General features: G+C 39.4%; 2 protein-coding genes across 2 annotated transcripts; one reads left to right on the top strand and one right to left on the bottom strand.

Annotated features, from left to right (window-relative positions):
- Nucleotides 1-2,925: 2,925 nt before the first annotated feature.
- On the top strand, nucleotides 2,926-19,619 carry cap2 (cyclase associated actin cytoskeleton regulatory protein 2). The gene is made up of 13 exons (XM_015035458.1): nucleotides 2,926-3,164; nucleotides 6,281-6,408; nucleotides 6,498-6,592; nucleotides 8,387-8,464; nucleotides 12,477-12,620; nucleotides 13,032-13,117; nucleotides 13,888-13,993; nucleotides 17,079-17,280; nucleotides 17,561-17,724; nucleotides 17,808-17,931; nucleotides 18,014-18,096; nucleotides 18,851-18,994; nucleotides 19,092-19,619. Exons 2-13 carry the CDS (start codon nucleotides 6,291-6,293, stop codon nucleotides 19,173-19,175), a joined length of 1,428 nt encoding a protein of 475 aa, XP_014890944.1. The 5' UTR covers nucleotides 2,926-3,164; nucleotides 6,281-6,290; the 3' UTR covers nucleotides 19,176-19,619.
- A 935-nt stretch (nucleotides 19,620-20,554) lies between these two features.
- aunip (aurora kinase A and ninein interacting protein) lies at nucleotides 20,555-23,405 on the bottom strand. The gene is made up of 4 exons (XM_015035459.1): nucleotides 23,260-23,405; nucleotides 22,412-22,516; nucleotides 22,159-22,312; nucleotides 20,555-21,759 (listed from the first exon to the last, which is right to left on the bottom strand). The coding sequence occupies exons 2-4, from the start codon at nucleotides 22,502-22,504 to the stop codon at nucleotides 20,813-20,815; spliced, it is 1,194 nt and encodes a 397-aa protein (XP_014890945.1). The 5' UTR covers nucleotides 22,505-22,516; nucleotides 23,260-23,405; the 3' UTR covers nucleotides 20,555-20,812.
- Nucleotides 23,406-23,422: the final 17 nt, after the last annotated feature.

Genomic DNA, 23,422 nt, shown 5'->3' with positions numbered 1-23,422 from the left:
AAATGCTGCTTTTCCTTTACTAGAATGTATAGCCGTCGTCGGGGTTTCAGTAGCTTCTGTTGCTTCATATTCATCAAATCAGCTGTTTTACACTGTTGGGAATTTTTTATACTTGAACTTTTTCTTACAAGGGAAATATGTAAAAAAAAGTAAATGACAAAAAAAAAAAAACTTTTCACTGTCAGTGGATGAAGGCTTTTAAAGCGTTTATGATAAACCTTTACTTCAGAATTTCAACCGCATGTAATCGAAGTGAAATAAAATGTTCTATATTTGAAGAAAATTTGGTGGTATTTTCCTTTTTGTTACTTCTCCTCGGGAACGCATCGCGATTATTAGCTACTCTCACACATACACAAATGTGATTTCCTTTTTTCCCCCCTTCTTCTTCTTCTTTGGGGACACATCTAAACAATTTTGGGACCTCTTTATCCTCTTTAGAAAATAAGGAAGGAGAAGTAAGAAATGTAAATATTAAGTCGTCGTCATTGTATAAACATTAGAAAAAATAAAATACAGTTTGCACAAGTGCAGGTGTATCTCAGAAGGGTGCAGACTCCTACAACAACACCAGGTTTTTATTACAGACAAATGATTTACCATACTTTTTCTTTTCTCTTATGTGTTCAGGTATACAATGTAGCTGTGCAGCGCAGATATGTGTTTTGTTGTTTTTGCATCTTTGTTGTACCTTTTTAAGTTTATTTCACTCAGCTGGGCGTGTGAAATTAGTCTCACAGCTAATTAAGATTTATTCAAAAGTCTTAAATAATTTCTCGTCCATTTTATAAGTCAAGAGTCTTTTAAGAACCTCAAATCCTAAAAGACTGTGTGCAGCAGTCATAAACACAGTCTAGTGGCTCCTGCATCTTTTTAAAATGATGGACAAAGGTGGAAAAGTGGAGGACAAATAAAGAAGTGCTTTAAGATCCATCTGCAGAAAATGAACTGAATCTGCATCATGTTTTAAATTATGAACTGTATCATTTACTTCATAGGTCATTGGAATCAACTTTTCAGAGCTAAAATAATACTGCAATGCTTCTTGTTTGTCATTTGTCCAAATACATGGAAACAAATTGTACATTGGAGACTGAATTTTAATGATTAAAATTCTTGGAAATGTAATACTGAACAGGATCTGCTTACTCTCTTGAATCAGCCCCTTTTTTTGTGACATTGCACTGCATGAACTGAACTGACTAGTTTAAATCCTAAAACAGACGATCCAGCAGGAAACGTGGGGAATCCCATGCAGCTCCGTCAAATGAAGTGAAACCGGGTGCTTGTTCTTTGTGCAGCAGAAGATTGATGGTTAATTCAGAGGAACATTAACGTTTGCTGCTGCAGGAGCAGCCGATGACAGGCAGCTCTTGAAACTGATGTTCCTGACAGAAGGATGTTTGAAGAGGAGGAGGAGGAGAAATGCAGAGAAACTTTCGGGTTGATCCATCTTCAAGCAAAACGCCCAGACATCTTCAAAGTGTTTTTTTTTAGCTATCCATGTGTATTTGTGTGTAATCTTAGACCTAACATGTTACCCATTCTCAATTTATTTTAGTTTTTGTGCCGTTATGCTAAATTTGCCTCCAATCTCTGTTATTCAAATCTCTTTATTATTTGTCTTCTACGTTCATATTTTCAGAGAACAAGGTTTCATGAAGCACATTTCAGTTTTAATCTATTTCCTACCTATCACAATGCAAGAGAGGTAAAAAACAAACAAAACAATAATGAAGGTGAGTAAATTAAACTAAACACTCCATGCTTCGTTTCTTTAGGTTTTCCCAGGTTTGTGTGGAAAAGAGTGACACATGATAAAGTATCTGAGGTGTCAGTCTATCAATGATGTATTCGTTTTCTCATCAATAAATCACGCAGAAGGGAATGAGCTGCTCCTCCTTTGCCTTGCTTCACTCAGCTTAAGGGAGTATTTTGGTCAGTGGTGAAACCAGAAGCGTCATGGCGACGTGTTGCAGCATCAGCACAGAAAAACCTCAAACATGAAACCAGAAGCCGGTTTATCTTAGTTTGAATATTAGCTTCCTGAAAGTTATAACTACAGATTGCTGATTTTAAAAAAACAAACAAACAAAAAACATATATATATAAGGGAATGTTCAGCAAATTAGATTCAACACTGAGAGCGCCAGCTTCTGGGAACTATCTGTGAATGTTCTCTGAAGAGAACCTCTAGGTTCAGGATACAACCAAAGCAAGTGTAACAGCGTCTGACTCTTCAGGCTTTGCACATCTGGAGACAAAAGTGTCTTGGCCTTCTTCGCGAAACAGAACAGATTTTCAGTTGGGTTTGGACCTGGACTTTGCCCATGAATATACTCCACATTCATCTAGGTTGTAGTGTAATGCCATCTATTTCTAATTGCAATCTGTAATTTTGGATGTATATTCAGGCTCTTTGTCCTGCTGAAAGGTTGAACTTTTGAAAGCTTTTCCTCCATCCATTCATCCATCTTTAAACAAACTCTGACTTGTTTCCTTATCACAGCTGGAGAAAAGCTTTACCACAGAATGATACTGCCATCACAGTGGTTCCACCATATGGCACACATATCTATTCTTTTACTTTGTTGCACTGCTTTTCTCCTGCAACATTGTTAATCTTGAGAAATATTTCAGATTGGATTTATCTTTTTCTTCACATTAAAGACTCCTTCATCATCGCGTTGTCAAAAGAATCAGGCGCGTAAATGATCTAAAATGATCGTTTGCTTCAGAATTTGAAGCAGAATGATTTAGAAACCCAGATATTTCCGTGTTGATCCGGATTGGCTACAGTGAAGGCTCACATGAAGGTTAAAGGAACACAGACCCGGGCAGGGACACCGGCCACCCTGGCTGTCATCTATTTTTAGCAGCGTTTTCAAGCTTGTCTGTCCGCTTCAGAGGGGAAAATCACTGAGTCACAGTCCGGGTCTGGGTCTCTGAGGCTCTCAGGTTCGCCGTGTTGCTTAATTAGGACATCCCGGAAGAGTGCGACCGGAGCTCCTGCTGCTGCTGCTGCTGCTGCTGCGCACAGCCGAGAGGGGAGGACGCACTGGACCGCATGGTGAAGGCGCACAGCCCAGAACAAACCGGACGGAAATACTAACAAACCCAACTCAAGACGACGGCAGAAGCTTGCTGAGGAGCAAAGGAGGGAGGTAAGATGTATCTATAGGATGTTTTAGATAGACTTTATCCAGTGACAGGGAGGAGCGGAGGGGCTGCACTGGTGGGTGGAGATGTGCGCGTCCCTGAGCAAATGGGCAAACATCTTCACTGCTCCTCGTTTGCTCCCATTCCCCTGCGGCGTGGCTGTATTTGAACCATTATGGAGACCGTTATCTTTCTTTTGCCATCATTTCTCTGGTCTCACTGGGTGATTTTTATGGCATGACTAAGCAGCGAAAGTCAGGATCACCTTCTATAACGTTAACACCTTTACACACAACACAACAACAATTTCAAAGAATCAAATCTCAGTGGGGTTCGCATCAACCTGTGAGCTTCATTGCTTTAGAAACTGAAGTCTGTGATTCCTCACAAGTTTGTGAGGAAAAAATGAGCTGATGTCTGACTCAAAGAACAAAACACAGATTCAAAATGTATTTTGTTTTGAATTGTCTTCACAATAATTTCGCACATTTGAAGCTTTAAATCTATTTTAGTTTTTTGGTTGTTGTTGCACCTTTGTATTTTCTCTTTCTATGCAGGAGTTTTTTTCTGTGCCACCTGTGAAATATTATGTTCAGAATTTCATTTGTTGTTTATTATTATTATTGTTAAGTTTCAGTTTCAGGGTTTTACCCCAGTGCACAGATACAAGGTTTTCCTCCCTAGTTCAGCTGCTTATTGTCTGAGGCCAGCATTAAACTATCTTGCAGTGGCTCCATTGCAACAAACAGCAGGCTGTGGCCCAATATAGCCACAAAGATCAGATACCAGGGCACAGGATCCACAAGCTGAAATCCGTCAGGACCATGTGTTGCTTTCCCAGCTGTTGATTTTTTCCATCTTTACGCTGCGGACATGGAAACACACCTGTGAGAACAAGTGGAGTTGTAAAAACGTACAGCAAAGAATGATGATGGAATCAACTCGACTGCAACGTTTTCTTGTTTGCTTGATCGTTTTTCTGAAACAAGCAAAAAAAAAAAAGATAAAGAAAAAAAGCTGATTGTTGAAGGACTTCATTAATATTGAAGGCCACATGGAAGCTAACAAAAGCACAACTGCAGGAGTCTTCGCATCACCATGGAGAATTTGGCTGACTGACAACAAGACCAGTTCAGATGCTGGATATATATATATATTTTGCTTCCTGGATGTTTTTGCAAAGTTTGACCAGAAACAGAAACACACAGATTCTATACTTCACCCACTTTTTCCATGTTTTGTCAAATTACAACCACAAACTTAATTTAATTACACAATAGTGTACAATTTAAAGAAAAGGTTACATTTTAAGATTTTTTTTTTACTAATACAAATCTTAAAAGTGTGGCATGCTTTAAGAGCCTCAGGTCTATTGAAGTATGTCTGTACCACATCTATAAACATCTAGAGACTGAAACTCAATCAGATTGGATGGAGACCACGATGAACATCGATCTTACAATCTTGCAACAGATTCTTAATCAAAATTAGGCCCGGGCTTTGACTAGGCCATACTAACACCAAAAATGCATTCCCTCATAACAGAAAAATATAACTCTGTGGCACAATCAAATTAGTCTATCAGTTCTATTGGACAGTCAAATAATCAATCAAATGTAATCAAAATAGCTCAAGCTAACATGTCAATAAGTTTGGTTTTTTTACATGTCCAACTTAAAATACTTTTTTGCTCTCTATGTATCTGTATAATGTGTAGCTTAAAGTTAGGCTTGGATTTAAAAAAAAGAAAGAAAAGAAAACCAATAGTAGACAGATCATAAATAATAAGAAGATATTTGGGAAGCCTTGTGAATTCATGTTTCTTACGTTGTGCCTAGTTTATAATACCCATCCTGAAAAATGCAATCTTACTCGTTGTGTGAAGTGGAGTTGAGGTGAATTTGTTTCCCCCGGTTTCCTCCTCGTGTTTTCCTCAGTTTCCGTCGGCAGTCAAGGCAGTAATCCTAGCAGGAGCTCTCCAGGTTTCTGGAGTTCGTGTTGTGGCCGCCCGCAAAGCAGAAATAACATCTGAGTCTCATGACAGGCATGTGTCACTGCTGGGAGACTCCTCAACGGCCTCCATCAGGGCATGTTTGCTGCTCACGGCCCGTAATCGTCAGCAGAAGTTAAACTGGGGGGCTTTATTAAACCTGAATCACTGGTGTGCTCCTTTTGTGTGTTTTTAAAATTATTTTTGCAAAGTAGATATATCACCATATTGTAATGTGTGCTGAAGGTGGCAGGTGTCAGATTGGAGAGTGTGTGTTACCCAACAGTAGTTTGCATCAACATGCAGTGGATAGCTGGATTGAATTCCCCTTTTGGCTGACTAATAAATATTGGAAGCAGGCCTGCATTGTCTCAGGATGAGCCGCACGGCTGGGCGGTGTTAAAACGGATTAGCTGTGTTTTGTTTAACAGTTCAGCTCTAATCCTAAGCAAAATATCTGTTTTAGTAAATATGAAATGTAATCAGTTTGGGATTTTAATAATAAACTCTCCACTTCAAGTTTTCATACATCTAAATGTGCAGTGCCGTACTAACACATTTATATCCCTTAAATATTATTATGTTTTGTCACAACCACAAACTTCAATATCATCACCTTCCTAAAATTATTGCCTAAGTCTTTTTTTTTTTTTACCTAAATATATTTTGGAAAGAAAGAAACTGTGCTTTTCTTTTTATTCCATTTCATAGATCAACATAAAGTACTTTGTAATTGTAAAATCGGGCTAGAAAAGCTCAACTGCCTCAAAAACCACGTATCATTTTCCTTTATCTTCACAATTATTCTCCATTTATAAAATCACAATTTTACATTTAACATGAATGAATATGAATATGTTCATAAACAATGTCTCATTTCGGTCTCTCGCAGTCTTTTTAAGTCTTCTTGTCTCTTCAGCTCAGTTCTATGATGGATTTGTGTGTTTAGGGTCAAAACCTGTGAACGTTGCATCAGGCCAAACAACTTAAACACCAACTGTCTTCATATTCAACAAGCTGCTCTTCCCACAGTGAAGTCTTTGTGAAAATCAGAGTGAAAGCATAAGTTTCCGAACATCTTCTAGTGACGTCCGGATCACTAAAATAATTCATTTCTGCTTTTGTTTCCAGGATTGTCACAATGGAGGATTTAATGCAGCGGTTGGAGCGGGCCGTGACTCGCATGGAGGAAATATCCGTCACAATGCAGGCGTCCAGCAACATGCTCAATGGGAACTGTGTCAACGGTGTAGATGGAGGTGAGTCTGTGGCTAAAAACAATTGTTGAAGTGTTTCCCTGCTGTTCGTACAGTAAACGACAACAGGATTTCTGTGTATGTGCTTTCAGGTCAGAGTGTGGAGGTCTTCGACGTTCTGCTGAAAGGTCCACTGTCAGATTATCTGAACTGCAGCAGAGCTATAGGAAGTGAAGTGGAGAAACACGTGAGTCACTTTATTTAAATAGGACAGGATAGAAATGACCTTTGTGGTTTATAGTTTAAGAAGTCACCAACATGTAGCCTATAACATGAATAAAAACAGAACATAATTTAAAATTTAAAAAGATGTAACAAACGCTTGTAACTGGAGCAACGTTTCTATATGGCCTCAGAAAACAAAAGTGTTTTGACCTATATTTGAAATATAAAATATATGCAAAGAACCATCTGCATGTTCTGTCCATGTCATCAGCGTTTGTCGGGTTCTGGAAGAGGAGTCCTCACGAGGAGCTGATCAGCCAATTACAAGCAGGTTTTGGTGTAACTATGGCAACGGTATGACAAGGGGAGGGAACATTGTTTTACTCAATGTGGATTCACTTTTTTTGCAGTACACGTTATAATTGCATTTCATCACAATAAAGCCTATTCAGAGCTCTCCCTTTTCTGTTGGAATGTGATTTCAAATCATTTGCAAAAGTTTTTGCAAAAATATTCTAAAGAAAATCCAAAAGAGTGTCAGGAGACTAAATTCACATATGAGACAATAAACATATAAGAGATTTAGACATAAATGTACCACTAAATAAATAAATAAATATTTAATCAAATGTTGTAATAATTTATTTAAGACACTCAATGTGTCATTTAACTGAACATTTATTTATTTCATAGCACATTTAATTAATGACTTAGCGATGTGTTTATTTATTTAATTGTGTCCCTTTGACCTTACATAATAAATTAATAAACATAAATTTGATCAAAGTTTGCTTTTCTTCCTTTATGTTAGCTTGTGAGAGTTTCTGTGTTTTCATAGCCATTGCCTGGAGGAGGCTGGAAATGAAAATTTGAAAGGAAGGTTTTTAAAATACTCAGTTTCAAACAGCAGCTGCGGTTAAAACTGAGCTGAAAGAAGAAATCCTTTTTTCTTTCTCATGGAAGAAAAGGTATCCAAAGTGGTCTCATTACTGTGGAAGTGTTTATACACAGCACACAGGGAGTATTTGTTCAAATGTTTGGGAGAACCACGGAGGAAAGAATCTTTAAATGAAATCTTATCTTGGACCGCTTTACTAAAAGCTAGATTATCAAAGCGAAACAAAAAAAAGAGTGGCTCTAATCTAAGCAAATCACTGTTGGGTGAAGTGAAGTGGATTCAGTTCTCGTTTCCCTGGACAGCAGCATGTAAACAGTGAGGACTGCTCCTCTCCAGATCCCGCTCTTTGAAAGAGACACACACACACGTCTGGACAGCTGACGAGTCCTGAAGTGTGTGTGGGAGGTCTGTGGTGTTCAGGTTTCTGCACAATGGCAACAATTTTCTTTTCTCTATAAAACCTGTAGAAAAAAGTTTGAACCTACGTTTTAACTTAAACTATAGTGGAGGACTGTTTTCTTCCTAAGTCTGCAGATCTTAAAATCGTCCAACATAACAGCAAGGGTTTCAGAACAGAGGAATGATGAATGCCTGTATTTTCTCTGCACTTTTTTTTTGTTTCTATCTCTGTGTCTCATCACTGGTCTGAGTGGAGGAGGGAACTGTGTATGAGTGTAACTCAACTTTTAGTTTTCAGAGCCCCTTATATGGAGAAAACCTCCCTGGTGGTTCCTCTGGCCCATGACTTGAGGTCTCAAACACACACAGGACTCACATGGCTGGAAATAACCCAATCTGTGTGTGGGTGTGTGTATGCTGGCCGACTTCACAATCACAATCTGGCGATGATGCTGCCGATAGGTTGCCTAAAAAATATGTTCTTAGTCAAAATCAGTGTTAATCTTTCCAATTTTGCAGGCTGAGATGGTGAATGAGGCGCTGCAGACTCAGAGACAGTTTCTTCAGATGGCTTCCACGCACCAGGAACCGGCACAGGTAAATCAGCACAATGTTTTCACACTAAAACATGCAACTATAAAAAAAACCAGAGGAACTCTGAAAAAGGGCGGTGATCATTTTGGATGTTAATTAGCACAGAAACAGTTTATTTGTCTGCAGAAATGATCATAGGGCAAGTTCCATATGTGGATTCATCAAATCTGTGCTGATCAATGTGGAAACAACATGATGTTAATACATCTGTAAATCATGAATTTTGACAGACCAAAACAGTCATAAAACCTAAAAATATATATTCTTTTTTTGACAAAAACAGTTCCTATTTATGTTTTCACAACATGTCATTATTTTATTCCAAACTCAGGTATTAAGCAACTTTGTTTTAAAGAAGGTGGACGAGGTTATTGATCCTCCATTTAAACATGGCTGCACAGATCAAAATAACGCCACAATTTCTGTACTAACGTCCTGCCAGAAAACCCAAAGTAACCATGATGTTCAGGTGTGAGCAATGAAAAAAAAAAAAACTCCCTGATGGAGAGCACCTGCAGTGTTTTGGTTATGCAGCACTACTCTCTGTTTCACACAACTTCATGCTGCTGCATGCATTCAAAAGCGTGACGGTTCCTCCTGATGAGGGCTGAGCAGACCTGTGATTAGATCCTCTCCCAGCTTTTTTACTGAAAGCAAAGTCAAACCAAACACCTACAGCATGCATACCAATGCTGCTGCAAATCCATGAAAGTTGATTCACCGAACTACAGGGAAATATTTCCGTTTTCTCTGTAAGGCTCTGTAGGAAACAGCGGCAGTGCGGTTCTCGAGAGCAGTATCTCGGTCCTGCGTGAGAGGGAGTCTGACCCTCCTGTCCTGTGTCCCCCCCCCCACCCCGGCAGACCAGGCCCATCCAGAGGGATTATTCTGCTCTTTGACCAGGAAATCTGCTAACGCGACACATTCCCAAAATGCCAAATGGCAGAGGAAAAAAGAGGGTTGTGACAGAAAGCTGCGTATGAAAGAAGCGATAGTGATATCATCCCTTTGGACTGTGCTGTTTGTGTGCTGTGCGCCGGTGTCAGAGGGTCCACCAGGAAGTGAGTACTTCCAACCTGTCAGGCCATTGGCTAAGTCGGAGAGAAAAAGAGCTTTCAGGGAGAGCCGGGAAAGCAAACAAGGAAGTTGTTTGGGTTTCACGAAGAGAGGGCGGAAGAGACAGATGTTAGAGGAGAAATGATTAAATTTATTTAGACTTTCACTTCAGGCATGTAAAATCTCCCACTAAGTCTTCTTTGACTTTTGAAAGATGCACCAGCTGTCTCTCTTGATCATCCTGGTCTTCTTTAACACCCTCTTTTCTTATGCTCTTGGAAGATGGTTGATTTTGTGTCTGGTAAAACTCTACTGTGTTTATTTATTGTCTTTATTAGATCTTGCCATATTAGCTCCTTCCCTTTTGCTTGTTTATTTAATTTTTCTTTCTGGTTTTGTATTGTTTTCTCTTTGATTTGTGTCATTTCTCTCCCCTGGTTTGTTACTCCTCTAGTTCCAGTTCTCTGTATTTATCATTCACCTTCCCTCAGAACGTTTTCTCCTCTCCACAGCTTTTTATCAATCTCCTGATTCCCCTCTGCCTTCCTGTTTCTGATATCCACTGATTAACCCTCCTGGTTGCTTTGTAATTTTCACCTCTCCCTCAGTAAATATGCTAATCAGTTCTCGTTGTTCCTCCTGTTTTATCACCTGTTATTTTCCTTGTGATGTTTCAGTTTTTCCTGCCGTTTCACTAACTACTCCTCTGCTTCAATTGACGAGACTTGAAAACTAACATTCAGTGATCCTCTCCAATCAATCCGAGTTTAAGCAGTAACATAGAGAACGGCAAAGCTTGGTATATTCCCTGGTAGAGGCAGCATTTTTCTTCTTTTTCAAAATTACACAGTGCTTTGCATTGTTCTGTCATATAGAATGTCTAAAATATTAAACGTAGAATCTGTTTAGTCAAAAGATGTTGGTGAGAAGTTATGCTATTTTGATTAGCTTTTAGTTTTCAGCAGGAAAGGTTAAAAACTGCTGTCCTTTTTATAAAATGTCATATTTTAGCTTGATGGGGTCGAAGTAGCAATGCTTTCTCTGCACAGTCGACACTAAAACGTCCTAGATTCCCCGGGTAAAATCACAAACCACCCACTCTCACAAATAAAACCTCCTCACCATACATTTATGTAGCTGTAGCATCCAGTGTAGCTGTAAAACTGTGATAAATAAAGCTGGGCAATACCCTCTCTACTTTCTTTCACCATTTCTCTTTCAAACACACACACACACACGCATACACACACGCATTTCACAAAGTTCTGGCCTTTCTCTCCTGCGCTGCGCTGTTGTGCTCTCTGACTTTTTATGGACATGTTCTATATTTGAGCCTGTAGTCAGTGTGAGAGATAGGGAGTCTGAGTGAGACACAAGGATAGGAAGGCAGAGAAAGTAACGTGACCTCAGGTTGGCCCGGTAACGTGACTGGGCTCGTTTCTACGAGCTGCAGGTCCAGGAGGTTCACACGCAGACAGACAGCTTACATCGATTCTGATCCAGAGTTTGAATATTAAGACGTACAGCTCAGATCATTTGCTTTATTGGCTCACTTTAATTGATACTTTGTATGTCTGTTCATTAATATATTTCAGATATGCGAACAGATATTTATGCTTTGATCCACTTCACTGTAGCTCAGTTCCCAAACTGAGCTACAGTTTAAACCATCCCAGTTTAAACTTGTCTGCAGGTTTTCTTTCCACACATTGAAATGAAATGAAAACACTTTTCAGAATCAGAATCAAAATCAGCTTTATTGATTTGATTGATTGTGTACACATGCAAGGAATTTGACTTCAAAGTCAAGCACTGACAGCATACAGATATAAATTATATCTGTAAATAAAATGGGGATAAACAGGAACTATGTGGCCTTTGAAAGAAAAAAGGATTGTGAAAGTGAAAATGTGCGTATTTTCTTTCACAGCTACTCAGGTTGTTCACTGTGTTAATCAGACAAACAGTCCGACAAAGAAATTGTTTTTGTGGCAGCTGTTTTCTTTTGCAAATATCACTTTGTCGCACCAGTCTGAAGACAAAAGTCTGAACAGTTTGTGTCCAGGATGTGTGGGGTCTGCAGAGATGGTAGCTGGCCTTTTCTGACCCTAGTTGATTCTCCCACATGCGGTGTGGATCTCCGCTGCTCTTGCACAATTACTGTGTCTCAGATTAATTATTTTCTCACCTCATGCTTGTTAGTTCTTTATCTTGCTAAAATGGAAAAGCCGTGTGTGATTGTGGTTTCACATGACAATTTTCTCCTACTTTCTGTTAAGTACTTTGAACGGCCAAGGGGTGTGAATATGTCATGACAAAAATTGAGTGGCAGATACAGTTTGAAGGAAAACGGTTCTGGGAAGGAATTTACAAAGAGAAGAATTTACTCTGGCTTTTTCCACTTCATCCAGTGTTATTTGTTTTTGTTGCTGTGCACTCAGGCATGCTGGAAATTCTTGAAACTTGCACACCGTGGTCCGTATTTCTTTTATTTCCATCACACAGAAGCGTAAAAGGGATACTCTTTTAGTCTTTGGCTGCAGCTCATTAACAGTATATATTTCATACTGGTCTGGGTTCAGGGTGGGAGATGTTTGATCGGTAAACTGTAAACACTGGAGGAGCGGGACGCCTTACAAGGCCAGAGGGATCTCCCCGTGGACGGAGGAATGTCGGAAAAAAAAGGAGCGATGGGGAAAGGTGGATAAGAGCCGGGAGGCACGCTAAGCTGAAGCTGAAGATCTGGAAGATCCAGTGGAAAAAATGTCTTATAAAATTAGACCCTGTTCTAAGAGCTGGTTCAGGGTTTACTGTGAGGAGGAGCGCAGTGGAATAAAGCTGAAAATCATCTGAAGAGTTTCTGTAAACACCATCAACCTAAATAGACTGCGTGTTGACGTCCTTATGAATATCTTCTTCCCCTTAATCTGTTAATTTCTCAATGTTTGCTTTCGCTCAGATGGAGCTCCAAGACCTGCTGAAGCCAATCTCCGATCACATCCAGGAGATCCAGAACTTCAGGGAGCGAAACCGAGGCAGCTCACTCTTCAACCACCTGTCGGCCGTCAGCGAGAGCATTCCCGCCCTGGGCTGGGTGGCAGTGGTACGAAGCGAGAATATAATGAAGTAAAATCTAGTCAGGAGAGCCAGGGGTGGATGACATGAAGTTTAATCACAGTATTTTGTGATACTACTGTCATAAGGATAAAAGTAAGAACTACTTATAGTTGTTATTGCGCAAAGCTCTGACTGCATGACAGCAATTATATCTCCACAAATACAAATATTGTTCTTGAAAAGCTTCTTTAGGACATCAGTCACATGCAGAAGTGTGATTTATTTGACCTTCCCCAGATTTATCAAAAACACACTCAACCTTCAGATATCAGCATGAACTTTTCAGCTTTTACCCTCAAATGAGGACGAATCTGCGGTGGAGGCGAGGCGTTTACGTCTCTGCCAGGATGAGGAAAGACTTTCTCATGAGAGCGCATCTTTTCTGTTCCTGTCTCAGAGTCAGAAACCAGGTCCGTACGTGAAGGAGATGAACGATGCAGCCACCTTCTACACCAACAGAGTGCTGAAGGACTACAAGGAAATGTAAGTATGCTTCAGAAGTATTGAGTAATGATAGTATTCAAACTGTTTTCTGGTTTGGACAGGACTTTATTGTGTTCTTTAATATTTTAAAAGGTTGGCGCATAAAGAGCAGGTGATCTTTGATTGTCTTTAAAAAGGATTTACATAAGAAGAAGGTTGATTTTTTTTTTGTCAAGTGAACCGTCTCTGTGTTGGTTTCTCATTATTATTCTACCAAAAGACCCAACAGTAACTCATTCTCCACCACCACCAGTTTTATGTAAAACCTCCTAGTGTTTCAAAGAGTTAATGAATCCCTTCGCTCTAAAAAGTTTTCCAAGATCTTTTGGAGAGAAACAAACCCACAGGATCATCTGTCCTAGACTCTACCTAATGGGTCAATCTAATATTGTTATGAGGACTTGGTAAACCCAAGATGCCATTCTTTGCTGTAGTTCTTGACCAGTGAGCGTTAGAGGTTGTTTTATTATCCTTATTGCATATTATTGCTGCACCTGCTTAGCAATAACGTGAGTCCCTTGTCCAGCTTTGTTTGTCACATGAGATGTTTTCTATTTTTTAATCGCTTCTCTGACTGTAGATATGGGTAAATCTGAGCAAATAGCTATTTTATTGTTAACATTTTCTGACCTAAGAAGGCTCATTTCCAGCTTCATAGACCTATGAGATCTGGTCCATTCCCAGTCGTTCCCTTTTAGCTTACTTTTGTTGTAATTTTTGTCTGTGACGTCTGTCTCCTCTGTCCCACCGCGCGCTCCCTGTTCTTCCAGCGACAGACGTCATGTGGACTGGGTACACGCCTACCTGTCAATCTGGACTGAGATGCAGTCCTTCATCAAGCAGCACCACACCACAGGACTGGCGTGGAGCAAGACTGTGAGTCGGATTCTTATCTAATTACAACAGACTGAATTAATTCAGTTGTCTCTTCCAACATGTGAAGAAAATCAATGGTGTGTTATCTCAGCTGTGGTTCTTGCTCTGATATTTTTAAACCAGCTAGGTTTTCCTTTCTTTCTTTTTTTCTTTTTTTTTTGCAAACACTTCCATTTTTAGAGGTAAAGCAGCAGGGTTACATAAACCACTGCAGAGAGCATGAATGAATGAATGAACCTCTCCTCAGTGGCTGCACATCACTGGTCTCTGCAGGGCTCTCAAAACACCAGCCACTCCCACACACACTGCTGGGTTTGAAAGTGCCTGCTCAGGACCTCCTCAGTGGATCCCAGAGATTACGATGGCAGGAAAATAAATCTTTTGAATTAATTTGACCTTTTTCCGACTCAGTACCTCGTAAATACACTCAAATCTTTTTACATTTTCTCACTTTAAAACTACAAACTTTCACAGATTCTTGAAGATCACGTGCAACATAGCAACACGCAGTGGTGCATAATTGTGAAGTGGAAGGAAAATAATACATGATTGTTTAAATTTCTTTAAAATAAAAGTCAGAAAAGTGGAGAAGTTTAAAGCTGAGTTAGGTTATAAAACAACTTCCCAGGCTTTGAACGTCTCACTTACTGCATCGTCTTAAAATGAAAAGAATCTGTTGGACAATCGAGCTGTAGAGTTGTGGAGTCTACAAATCTGACGTCTGTAGAAAAGTGAGAACTGAGCTGATGAGGGCTGATGGGAAGATGGATGGAGATAAATGCAGAACAATCCTGGAAGAAAACCTTTTAGAGGCTGCAACTGAATACATCAAACCGTAGCTGTGTGTTAGAATGGCCCAGTCAAAGTTTAGACCTGAATCCAATTGAGTAACTATGGGAGAGACTTGAAAACTGCTGTTAAGACCAATCCAATCATTCTGAATACAAAGAAGAATAGACAAAACATTCAGGCTCTGGATGTGAACAAATGCTAGTGTTACAAGCAACTTGATTAGGATTTAGAATCTATTAACAGAGTGGAGTTTAAAAAGAACTTGATAAAATCACTTGGTAATGTGATTTTACACCTAATCTCATTAACATTTAGGGTTGTTCCCTCCCACTCTTACTGAGACAGAAACAGGGAGAGAGCGGCAAAGAATCTGATCATGTGATCTTAAAACATGGCTAATCGATCGGCGAATGAATGCAAGTATCGGCCAATGCCGTTCCGAGCAAAAATTTAAATTATCTGCCCAAAACATCAGCCAGTCGATGTATCGGTCAACTTCTTAATTTGAAACAACCGCCATATTTTGTTGAGGTTTTTGTCTCCAGAATTTACAAAGCTCTCCAACACGATGAAACTTCAGTCCAAGAAATGTCTTATTCCGCTTAATAAAACCATGTTGTGCCTTTATTCTGCACGCATTTCTCTCTGGGCCAAGCAGCCTCAACAAAACCAGGTGCATCGCTGAGCTTTGGGGACAGCTGCGTCTCCCATGTTTGCGCTAAAAATCATATTCTGCTGCTTTAATGTGAGGATAAATATCTGTCTGATGCTGAACAACTGTGACCACATGTGCTTTGTGTACGCCGAAACCTGAGAGCCTGCAGAGGCTGTTGGTGTCAGCTGCTGCTCCTGCTGTCAGACGACAGAGCCGGTGTGTGTGCGTGCACAAGCAGGGGAGTGTGCTGCTCTAACAGGTGGTCCTCAGGGTTTACTTGAATGGAGGATTTCTTCGCAGAGGAGCCTCGACAAAAGGGGCCTGTGTGCACTCGCTGCCTGTGCCGTAACCCAAACTGCAGGGCTGCTTGCTGTTCGGCACAGCTGCCGTCCGCCGCTCATTCACGGGTTTAGTGACAGCACCGTTCTCTCACACGCAGACACAAGTACGCGCGGTCCGGCCGCAGCACAACGGGGCAAAGAAACAGAGCCGGAGTCGGGAGCTTAAAGTCTGAAATAAAAAACCACAGCAGCAAACTGTTCCAGCAAGTTAGTGCGCCTGTCAGTGCCACACTTTTTACAACTTGAGTCAGAGAGCTGCCAAATATTTGTTCCAGCTGTCCTCTGTGGACTTACTGATAACCAGGCTCTGGCCTGCAGTCTGTGTTCGCGGTGCAGCATGGGATAATTTAAGCCAGAAAGACTTAACCTTTTTTTCCCTCTCTCTCTCTGGTTCTATAGATCTCTCAATAAGTTTATTGCTCTGATTTAATGGCTGGGTCTTTAAAATGACAGAAAATAGTAAAGAGAGCTTCTTAACTAATGTGTGTTTGTGTTTTGTTTGTCCCTTTGGTATTTGGATCGCTTTTGTATTCTGATTATATTTTGGTTTTGCCACTCAGTCATCCTCACGTTTGTACTTTCTTATACACACCTTGTGTTTTGCTTTTTATTATTTTACCTTTTATATTTATCCTTTTGTTTTCAGTGTTCATTTGCCCCTTTTCATTAGTCATTTTTCTTCAGCTTCCCTGCGTTCTGTTAATTGTTCTCACCCTGTGAATAATCACCTCCAGTTACGAGTCAGTCTGTCTTCTTTACATCCTGCCAGATCATTTCAACATAATACATTTTTCATGTCTTATGTTTTCTCACCTCTATCTTATGGTTTCTGTTTCTCAGATTTTTCCCCCTTTTATGACTCAGTTTTTTTTTTATCAGTTAGTTTGGGATTATTTTTGTTATTGCTGCCTATCTCTTCGACGCTTCTTTCCTGGCCAGATTCATTTTACCAAATTGTTGAGTTTGAATTGCACTGTATTTTGTGTCACTCAGCTTTAAATTTTTCAGCTGAGAATCGTCTCATTTGGGAGATAAAAAGTTGTGATGAAGTATTTATCCCGTCAAAAACTCTTAGTTTGAATTCATCCACATTGGAGAGTAATGAACAGGCGATTTTAGGTTTTACCGCTCTGACGTCTTACAGATTCAATTTAGTGCTGAAAAGTCAGTGTTGGTATTTCCTGTACAACACTCCCTCAAATGGACAATCTGAATACTACAGCTGCTGATTCTGAAACACGTCACAGCTTTAAGTTTTCCTCAACCACAATGCAGTTCTTTTCTTTTCTTCCCACAGGGTCCCATTGCTCCTGTGTCTCTCTTAGACTCGTCTCCGCCGCCCAGTGCTCCCTGTCCGCCGCCTCCTCCTCCTCCTCCTCCTCCTCCCGGCCCTCCTCCGGTCTTCACTGATGACGACTCCAAGCCTCAGACAGGCAGTGCAACACCTGAGCACTCAGCTTTGTTTGCCCAGCTCAACCAGGGCATGGACATCACTAAAGGTAAACCCAGTACTGGCCTCAAAGATGTTCATTCAGAGTCAGGATTTTTGTTCCAGTCTTTACTTGCTGGAACAAGTATTCTTTATTCTGCACAGTGGTTCTTTCAAAGCTGTAGCTTTTCTTTTTTTTTTTTTGCCACGGCTTTTCTTTACACTATGCTTTCTGTCAATATCCTTTCACATTGCACACTCTGTAAACAACCAAACTCTTACGTACCTTGTTAGGTCGCTACACTTTAGGTGACGTTATAGTTTACTGAGATCTATTTGTACGTGTGTAGGTCTGAAACACGTCTCGGATGAGCAGAAGACTCATAAGAACCCCAACCTTCGTTCTCAGGCATCACCGATCAAAACCAAAGATCCCCAGCATGCGAACACTCCCAAAGCAGCAGCTCAGAAAAGACTCCCTCTGCTGGAGCTGGAGGGGAAAAAGTGGAGGGTGGTACGCAAAACTTACTGATATTTAACCCCCTTTGCAGTGATTCATCACGTTCTCACGCGTACGTCTCGTCTTGTTTGTTGAAGGAAAACTTTGAGCAGAAACACGACCTGGTGATCGAGGAGACAGAGTTGAAACAGGTGGTGTACGTCTTTGGCTGCAGCAACTCCACCCTGCAGGTCAAAGGCAAAATTAACTCCATCATCGTAGGTGAGCCGCCGAGACACAGAGCTGTAATTATGCACGCCTGCTAACGATTTCTCTAAGCTTGGTTTGTTTGGTCTGTCCCCAGATAATTGTAAAAAGCTCGGTCTGGTTTTTGAGAATGCCGTTGGGATCGTAGAGATAATCAACTCTAGAAGCATCCAGCTTCAGGTGAGTAAACATATATAATCTGAACTATTACAGTGGCTCCTCAGATGATATCTGGCCAATTATCACCTTTAAATACCTTTAAAGTTTAGCCCTGCCCTCCTAACCCTTGTTACTACATGTACAAAAAGAAACATAATTGGATAAATACCTAAATAAATATTTAAAAAATGTGTACATCTTAAAATACTGCCTAAATAGCTCAGTAATAAATATAATCTTAATTTAAACAAACATATTTTTATGTATTTAACTATTTTTATTTTTAACTCCTTCACAGCAAGATATCTTACATTTATTTCATCTTTCATTACCAATAAAAGTTGATGAATAGATTTAAGACTGGTATAGCTAAAGGTGATTTATCGAGTTAACTTACCGTCCAGCTGAACCAATCAGATTTGAACTATTTTTAGTTTATTTCACCTAAGAACAAAACAATTTTTTACAAAAATATATTTTCAGATAATTAAACTTTTTTTTTACTGAGTTGTACATTTAAATATAACATTTTGATTTATTAAGTTACTGATATTTATGGAAACATTTATTTATTCAACATTCCCATTTCCAGCTTTATTTAAACTATGGGATACATAAATTAAGAAATGTGTTGTTTATTCATTTATGATATTGTGATGTTTCGGGCCATCAAAATGTGCCAAAATTAACACTTGTGCTGTACAGCGGATAGTTTTTCAGGATGTTAAAACAAGCCAGTGACCTGCCAGATGATTTTATTCCCTCCTCTCTGCAGGTGTTGGGAGTTGTTCCTACTATTTCCATCAACAAGACCGAGGGCTGCCAGGTCTACCTGAGCAAAGCCGCTCTGAACTGTGACATCGTCAGTGCCAAGAGCTCCGAGATGAACATCCTGATCCCAGCGGGAGACGACGACTATGTGAGTGAGGAAGCAGGAGGAAGCGCCATCAGTTTGTGCGGACATTACATTTTGCTGGTGAACTCAGCGGGATCTTTTTGGTTTGCTTTCTTTGCAGAGGGAGTTTCCCGTCCCGGAGCAGTTCAAGACCGTTTGGGACGGCTCCAGGCTGGTGACGGAACCCACTGAGATTGCAGGATGAGTTACATGTCAGGAATCCCTTAGAAATGCGTTCACACCCCCCTTGAATGTTTTCACCTTTCGTAACGTCACAAACACAACCTTCATTGTATTTCGTTAGGGTTTAATGTGACAGACCAACAAAAAGTAGTTTGCAACTGTGAATTGGAAGGATAAACACACTTTTATAAATGCTCACAAATTCAGCATATATGCAGGACACCTGTGTATCCAGTAGCCCGTTACTCCAATACCATTTAATAAAATTTAGTACAAATAATTGCATTCATAACTCATCTAACTTGTAAATAAAGTTTATCTGTATGCAATAGAAACTCGGTGCAACGATCATTCTCTCCGGCAGGGACAGATAAGGGTTTATAGAAAGGTGAATAAAGCTAAATGGTGGAAGTTCACTTTCCTGCAGAATAACAATGCTAAACATACAACGGGATTAAAAAAAAAATTGTTCTCCTTAATTTAATTTTTTTTGTTTAAATAAAGAGTAATGTGTACAAAGTATCACATAAAAGAAAAGAGGTAAAATTAAATAAGTTTATACTTCTCATTTATACTTCTTTTCAAACAAATACCTCTCAAAAATGCATACTAAGGTATTTGAACCGTGAATGAGAATATAACATTTGAAATAAATAAACAAACATCCATTTCTACAGTTTAATGGTTTATGTGTTAAAATGGCATAGTCAAAGTCCAGACCTAATCTAGTTGAGAATTTCTGGCAATATTTGAACATTGTTGTTCACGAGTCGCTCAAAATGTGCAAAGGTGGTAGAGACTCACCCCAGAAGACTGGCAGATAAAAAAACATTTTAAAATGTTGTTTTCATCTAAAACAGAAAGGTAAAACATGCATCATTGTGCTTTTTTTTTTTTGCGTGCCGGTCTCTCACAAAACCCTAACGAAATATATTAAACTTCATGGTATCCACAAAATTTGGAAGAGGTCTGAATATTTTAGCAGGGTGCAAGATACAAAATGGTTGTGATAGATAGTGACTGTCGGGTTAACCTCTATAACTGCATTTGTGACTTTATAATTAGTTTTTTTGGCACTTTTCAGCTGTTAACTCTCCCCACCCCCACAGGTTGATCAGATTACACTGAAACAAACCTAGAACCCATCTGTTACATGTCTGTGCCATATCAATTAAGGCATTTATATGAGACCATGTAGCTACTGAAAATTAGACCTTTAAATATAAAACTAACATTTTATACTTTCTCTGTTCTGGATTGTTTATTCCTATTTTGGCATCTATTTTTAGCTATGAGGTTTTTGCATTTACAGCTGTGTTAGTAAAAGGATTGAGCTAAGATGTGCTGCTTTGCACTACAAATGTGCAATTTGTCCATAGCATAATTTAGCACTCGTTATGTCTTTGTACATCACTTTAATTTGTAATAAAATTAAGCACAGAGCACTAGCATAAGACAGATAGAAATATACATGAAACTAACGTTTAATTTACAATAACTTTATGTAATGCTTGTCATTTTTCAAATAAAGAAAATATCTCTCAGATCTTGACTTGTAAGAATGTTTGCTAGTAGATGGAAAAATCCAGATTTGTTGGAGAAAAATCCTGATGAAAACTAAAACAATAATAATTGCAGATTTGGACACAGAGGCGCTGGTTAGTGTTTGATCACCATGTTTCCCTGAGAGTCTTGGGTGAAGAGCATTTCATCGTCTTCATCCTCCTCTTCCTCCTCCTCCACAGGTTTGTAACTTCTCACCAATCCAGGGCTCAGGTTACTCTGATCCTTGAGTGGGCTCCTGGTCTGGAGGCCTCGATGTGCCATCACCCTGAAGCCCTCCGAGTCCTGAGTGAACAACGTGGCCAAACTGTCCTCGTCTGCTTCCCTGCACTTCTGCCGTTTCTTAAGAGGAGAGCCTCTTGTGTTTCTCCACAATGAGTCAAAATGCGCCTCTTTTACGAGACTGCTCCCCGAGTGATCGGTTTGTTTTTGTGGCGAAGTGTTTTTCACCTCTGCCCACTTATGATGCGACCGAGTTCCAAGATGAGATAAAGAAATGTATTTACTTGGAGACTTGGAGGAGATTAATCTGCAGTTTTCTTTCCCGTCTTTTAAATGAGAACAGTTTTCAGCAGGTTTCTGAGTTGATGTTTTTCCCTCCATATCTTTTAGATTTCCAAAGCTCTCTGAATTCTGAATATTGTTCATAAAATTCGACTCTGAGCTGCTGAAGTCCTCAGAGTCCTCGCTAAAGGTGAACAGAGGATCCTGACTCCATGGCTGCGGAGCGATTTGACTGTCGTCCTCCAGCAGTGAGGGCTCAAGGAGCCTCCGCTTGCACTGAGGGGGTTGACACTCTGCAGATTTACCGTCTAGTGAAGCTGAATAGTGGGTTCTTTCATTGTGCCGTGTAGTTGTGTTGGTCTCTGCCACGTTTTCTTTTTCCAAATTATAATCCACACCGGCATCAGACTCCAAATCCAAGTTTTCAGAACATATTTCATGTGCTCGTTTTTTCACAGACGAAACAGTTGCTGGTCTGGTTGTGGTGGACGGTGACGAGGGCAGACTTGGTGCTTCAGTGGAAGACATCTTGTGGAGAACTTTTGGAAGAAATCATTTTAAATATAAGTTATTCTAGTCATCACATTGCAGCTTTATTATCTTTATGCCGATTTCTCCTGAGGGTTACCACCACATTTATCATTAGCATATAGAATCATTTGGCCTTTTTTGGCCAATTCTGAAAGTAAAAATTAAAGTTCTATGACATTATGATAGATTTTTCAAACAAAGTAGATCTACAAGGAATGATGGAAAGACTGATGGACAAACTGCATGATGGTTAAAAAGATAAATTAAACATTAGGACAACTAAAAGCTAAGATATAGAGAAACTGATATTTGCTTAGTATGTTGTCGTTTTCATTATTCATAATATTTGTACTTAGAAGATAACTAATTCAAAATGAGTCCCTTTCCAGCAGCTACTGGCTGCTTACCTCTACATTTAGGTGCAAAAAAAGCAGATATGGAACTCTGTTTAGTTTTTGGCATCTCCATTTTTGTCTGAGTGAAGTTGAGCGCTACAGCCAAACTGTACCCTCCACCCGCCAAGGGATTCAACAGTTTAGAGATAGGACGGGCCAGGCGTTTCTGGGAAATAAAAAAAGAACACAAACGGGGGTATAAAAAAACAGTAAATAAAGACCATAAAGTAACAGTTCCATTTGTGTTTTAAACTCCAATAATTACCTTTTTAGCCTTTTCTTTCAGCTGCACCGTGTCCAACCAAATTCCACATTCTTCCTGAGCAGAGCGCTGCGGTGCTGCCTTAGAGTTTTTCATGATGAAAATGATCTGAAAAACATTTAAAAAGGGGTTTACATTTATCCTTCAAAGGCACATCAATATATGCTGTTGCTCTATATACTTTCATCAACAAAAATACAATTATTTTATTATGATTTTTAATAATAATCATGATAAACATACATAAAATGTAGAGCTGATAACATGCTATCATAAATAAGAAAACACTAGGCAGATTTTAAAAAAGGGTAACATTTTGGTATCATGAAAATTTTAAAAACTCTAGCCGTAGATAAAAAGTAAAACACAACATTGGATTAGCTTATAATATAGCAACTCTAAAGTCATACAAAAAAGGTAGAAAACATAATAAAATGACATTTTAAGGCTTTAAGAAACTATTAAAAATGTAAGAGAATAAATAATAACACTTTAAATCAGAAGATTAAATAAATATTAAGAATAATGCAGAATTACTGCCAATCAAACGACTGGCTAAAATTCTTTTTCAAAAGAAACCCCTACACAAATGGTAAAAATAAAAATTAACGCATAAAACTGGTATGTGTTGTGAATAGCACATTTAAACATGAAATGCGATCATTTTTTAGAATTGTGTAAAAAGTTCCTATCTATTCAAGACTGTGACGTAAAGTTGAAGGTAAATATTTTTCGGGTTTTCCATTAACTGCAAAATTAGGTACTACTCCAAAGTTGGACACAATAAGCTGAACTCCGGTATTTTTCTTCCGTTTTTTTCTCCGATGTGACCAGACAGGCTCCGTACTTACCAACCTGGACGATGAAAACAAATTAAACGTTTTTTAAGGAAAGGTTTTCTTTTCACTCATTTCAGTTTGAGTCTGCCGCCTTAACAATGGGCTGTCCGTTTTGTTTGCCTGTTTAGAAAAAAGGTTTGGTTAAAACTCAACATGCGTGTTTACAAAACATAAA

Source organism: Poecilia latipinna, unplaced genomic scaffold, assembly GCF_001443285.1.
Source record: "Poecilia latipinna isolate Pla-1442-1.1 unplaced genomic scaffold, P_latipinna-1.0 Scaffold335, whole genome shotgun sequence".
Classification (NCBI taxonomy): Eukaryota; Metazoa; Chordata; class Actinopteri; order Cyprinodontiformes; family Poeciliidae; genus Poecilia; species Poecilia latipinna.
Note: the sequence above shows the minus strand (reverse complement) of the source record. Positions and strands in the feature narration are given on the sequence as shown.

What these genes read in the sequence shown, in the direction of transcription:
- cap2 (XM_015035458.1), top strand. Translation starts at nt 6,291, where the DNA reads ATGGAGGATTTAATGCAGCGGTTGGAGCGGGCCGTGACTCGCATGGAG. An exon ending in CTGAAGGACTACAAGGAAAT is followed by an intron (nt 13,118 to 13,887) that starts GTAAGTATGCTT and finishes CTGTTCTTCCAG; the next exon opens with CGACAGACGTCATGTGGACT. An exon ending in AATTAACTCCATCATCGTAG is followed by an intron (nt 17,932 to 18,013) that starts GTGAGCCGCCGA and finishes GTCTGTCCCCAG; the next exon opens with ATAATTGTAAAAAGCTCGGT.
- aunip (XM_015035459.1), bottom strand. Translation starts at nt 22,504, where the DNA reads ATGAAAAACTCTAAGGCAGCACCGCAGCGCTCTGCTCAGGAAGAATGT. An exon ending in TGAAAGAAAAGGCTAAAAAG is followed by an intron (nt 22,313 to 22,411) that starts GTAATTATTGGA and finishes TTTATTTCCCAG; the next exon opens with AAACGCCTGGCCCGTCCTAT. An exon ending in TTTTGCACCTAAATGTAGAG is followed by an intron (nt 21,760 to 22,158) that starts GTAAGCAGCCAG and finishes TTCTTCCAAAAG; the next exon opens with TTCTCCACAAGATGTCTTCC.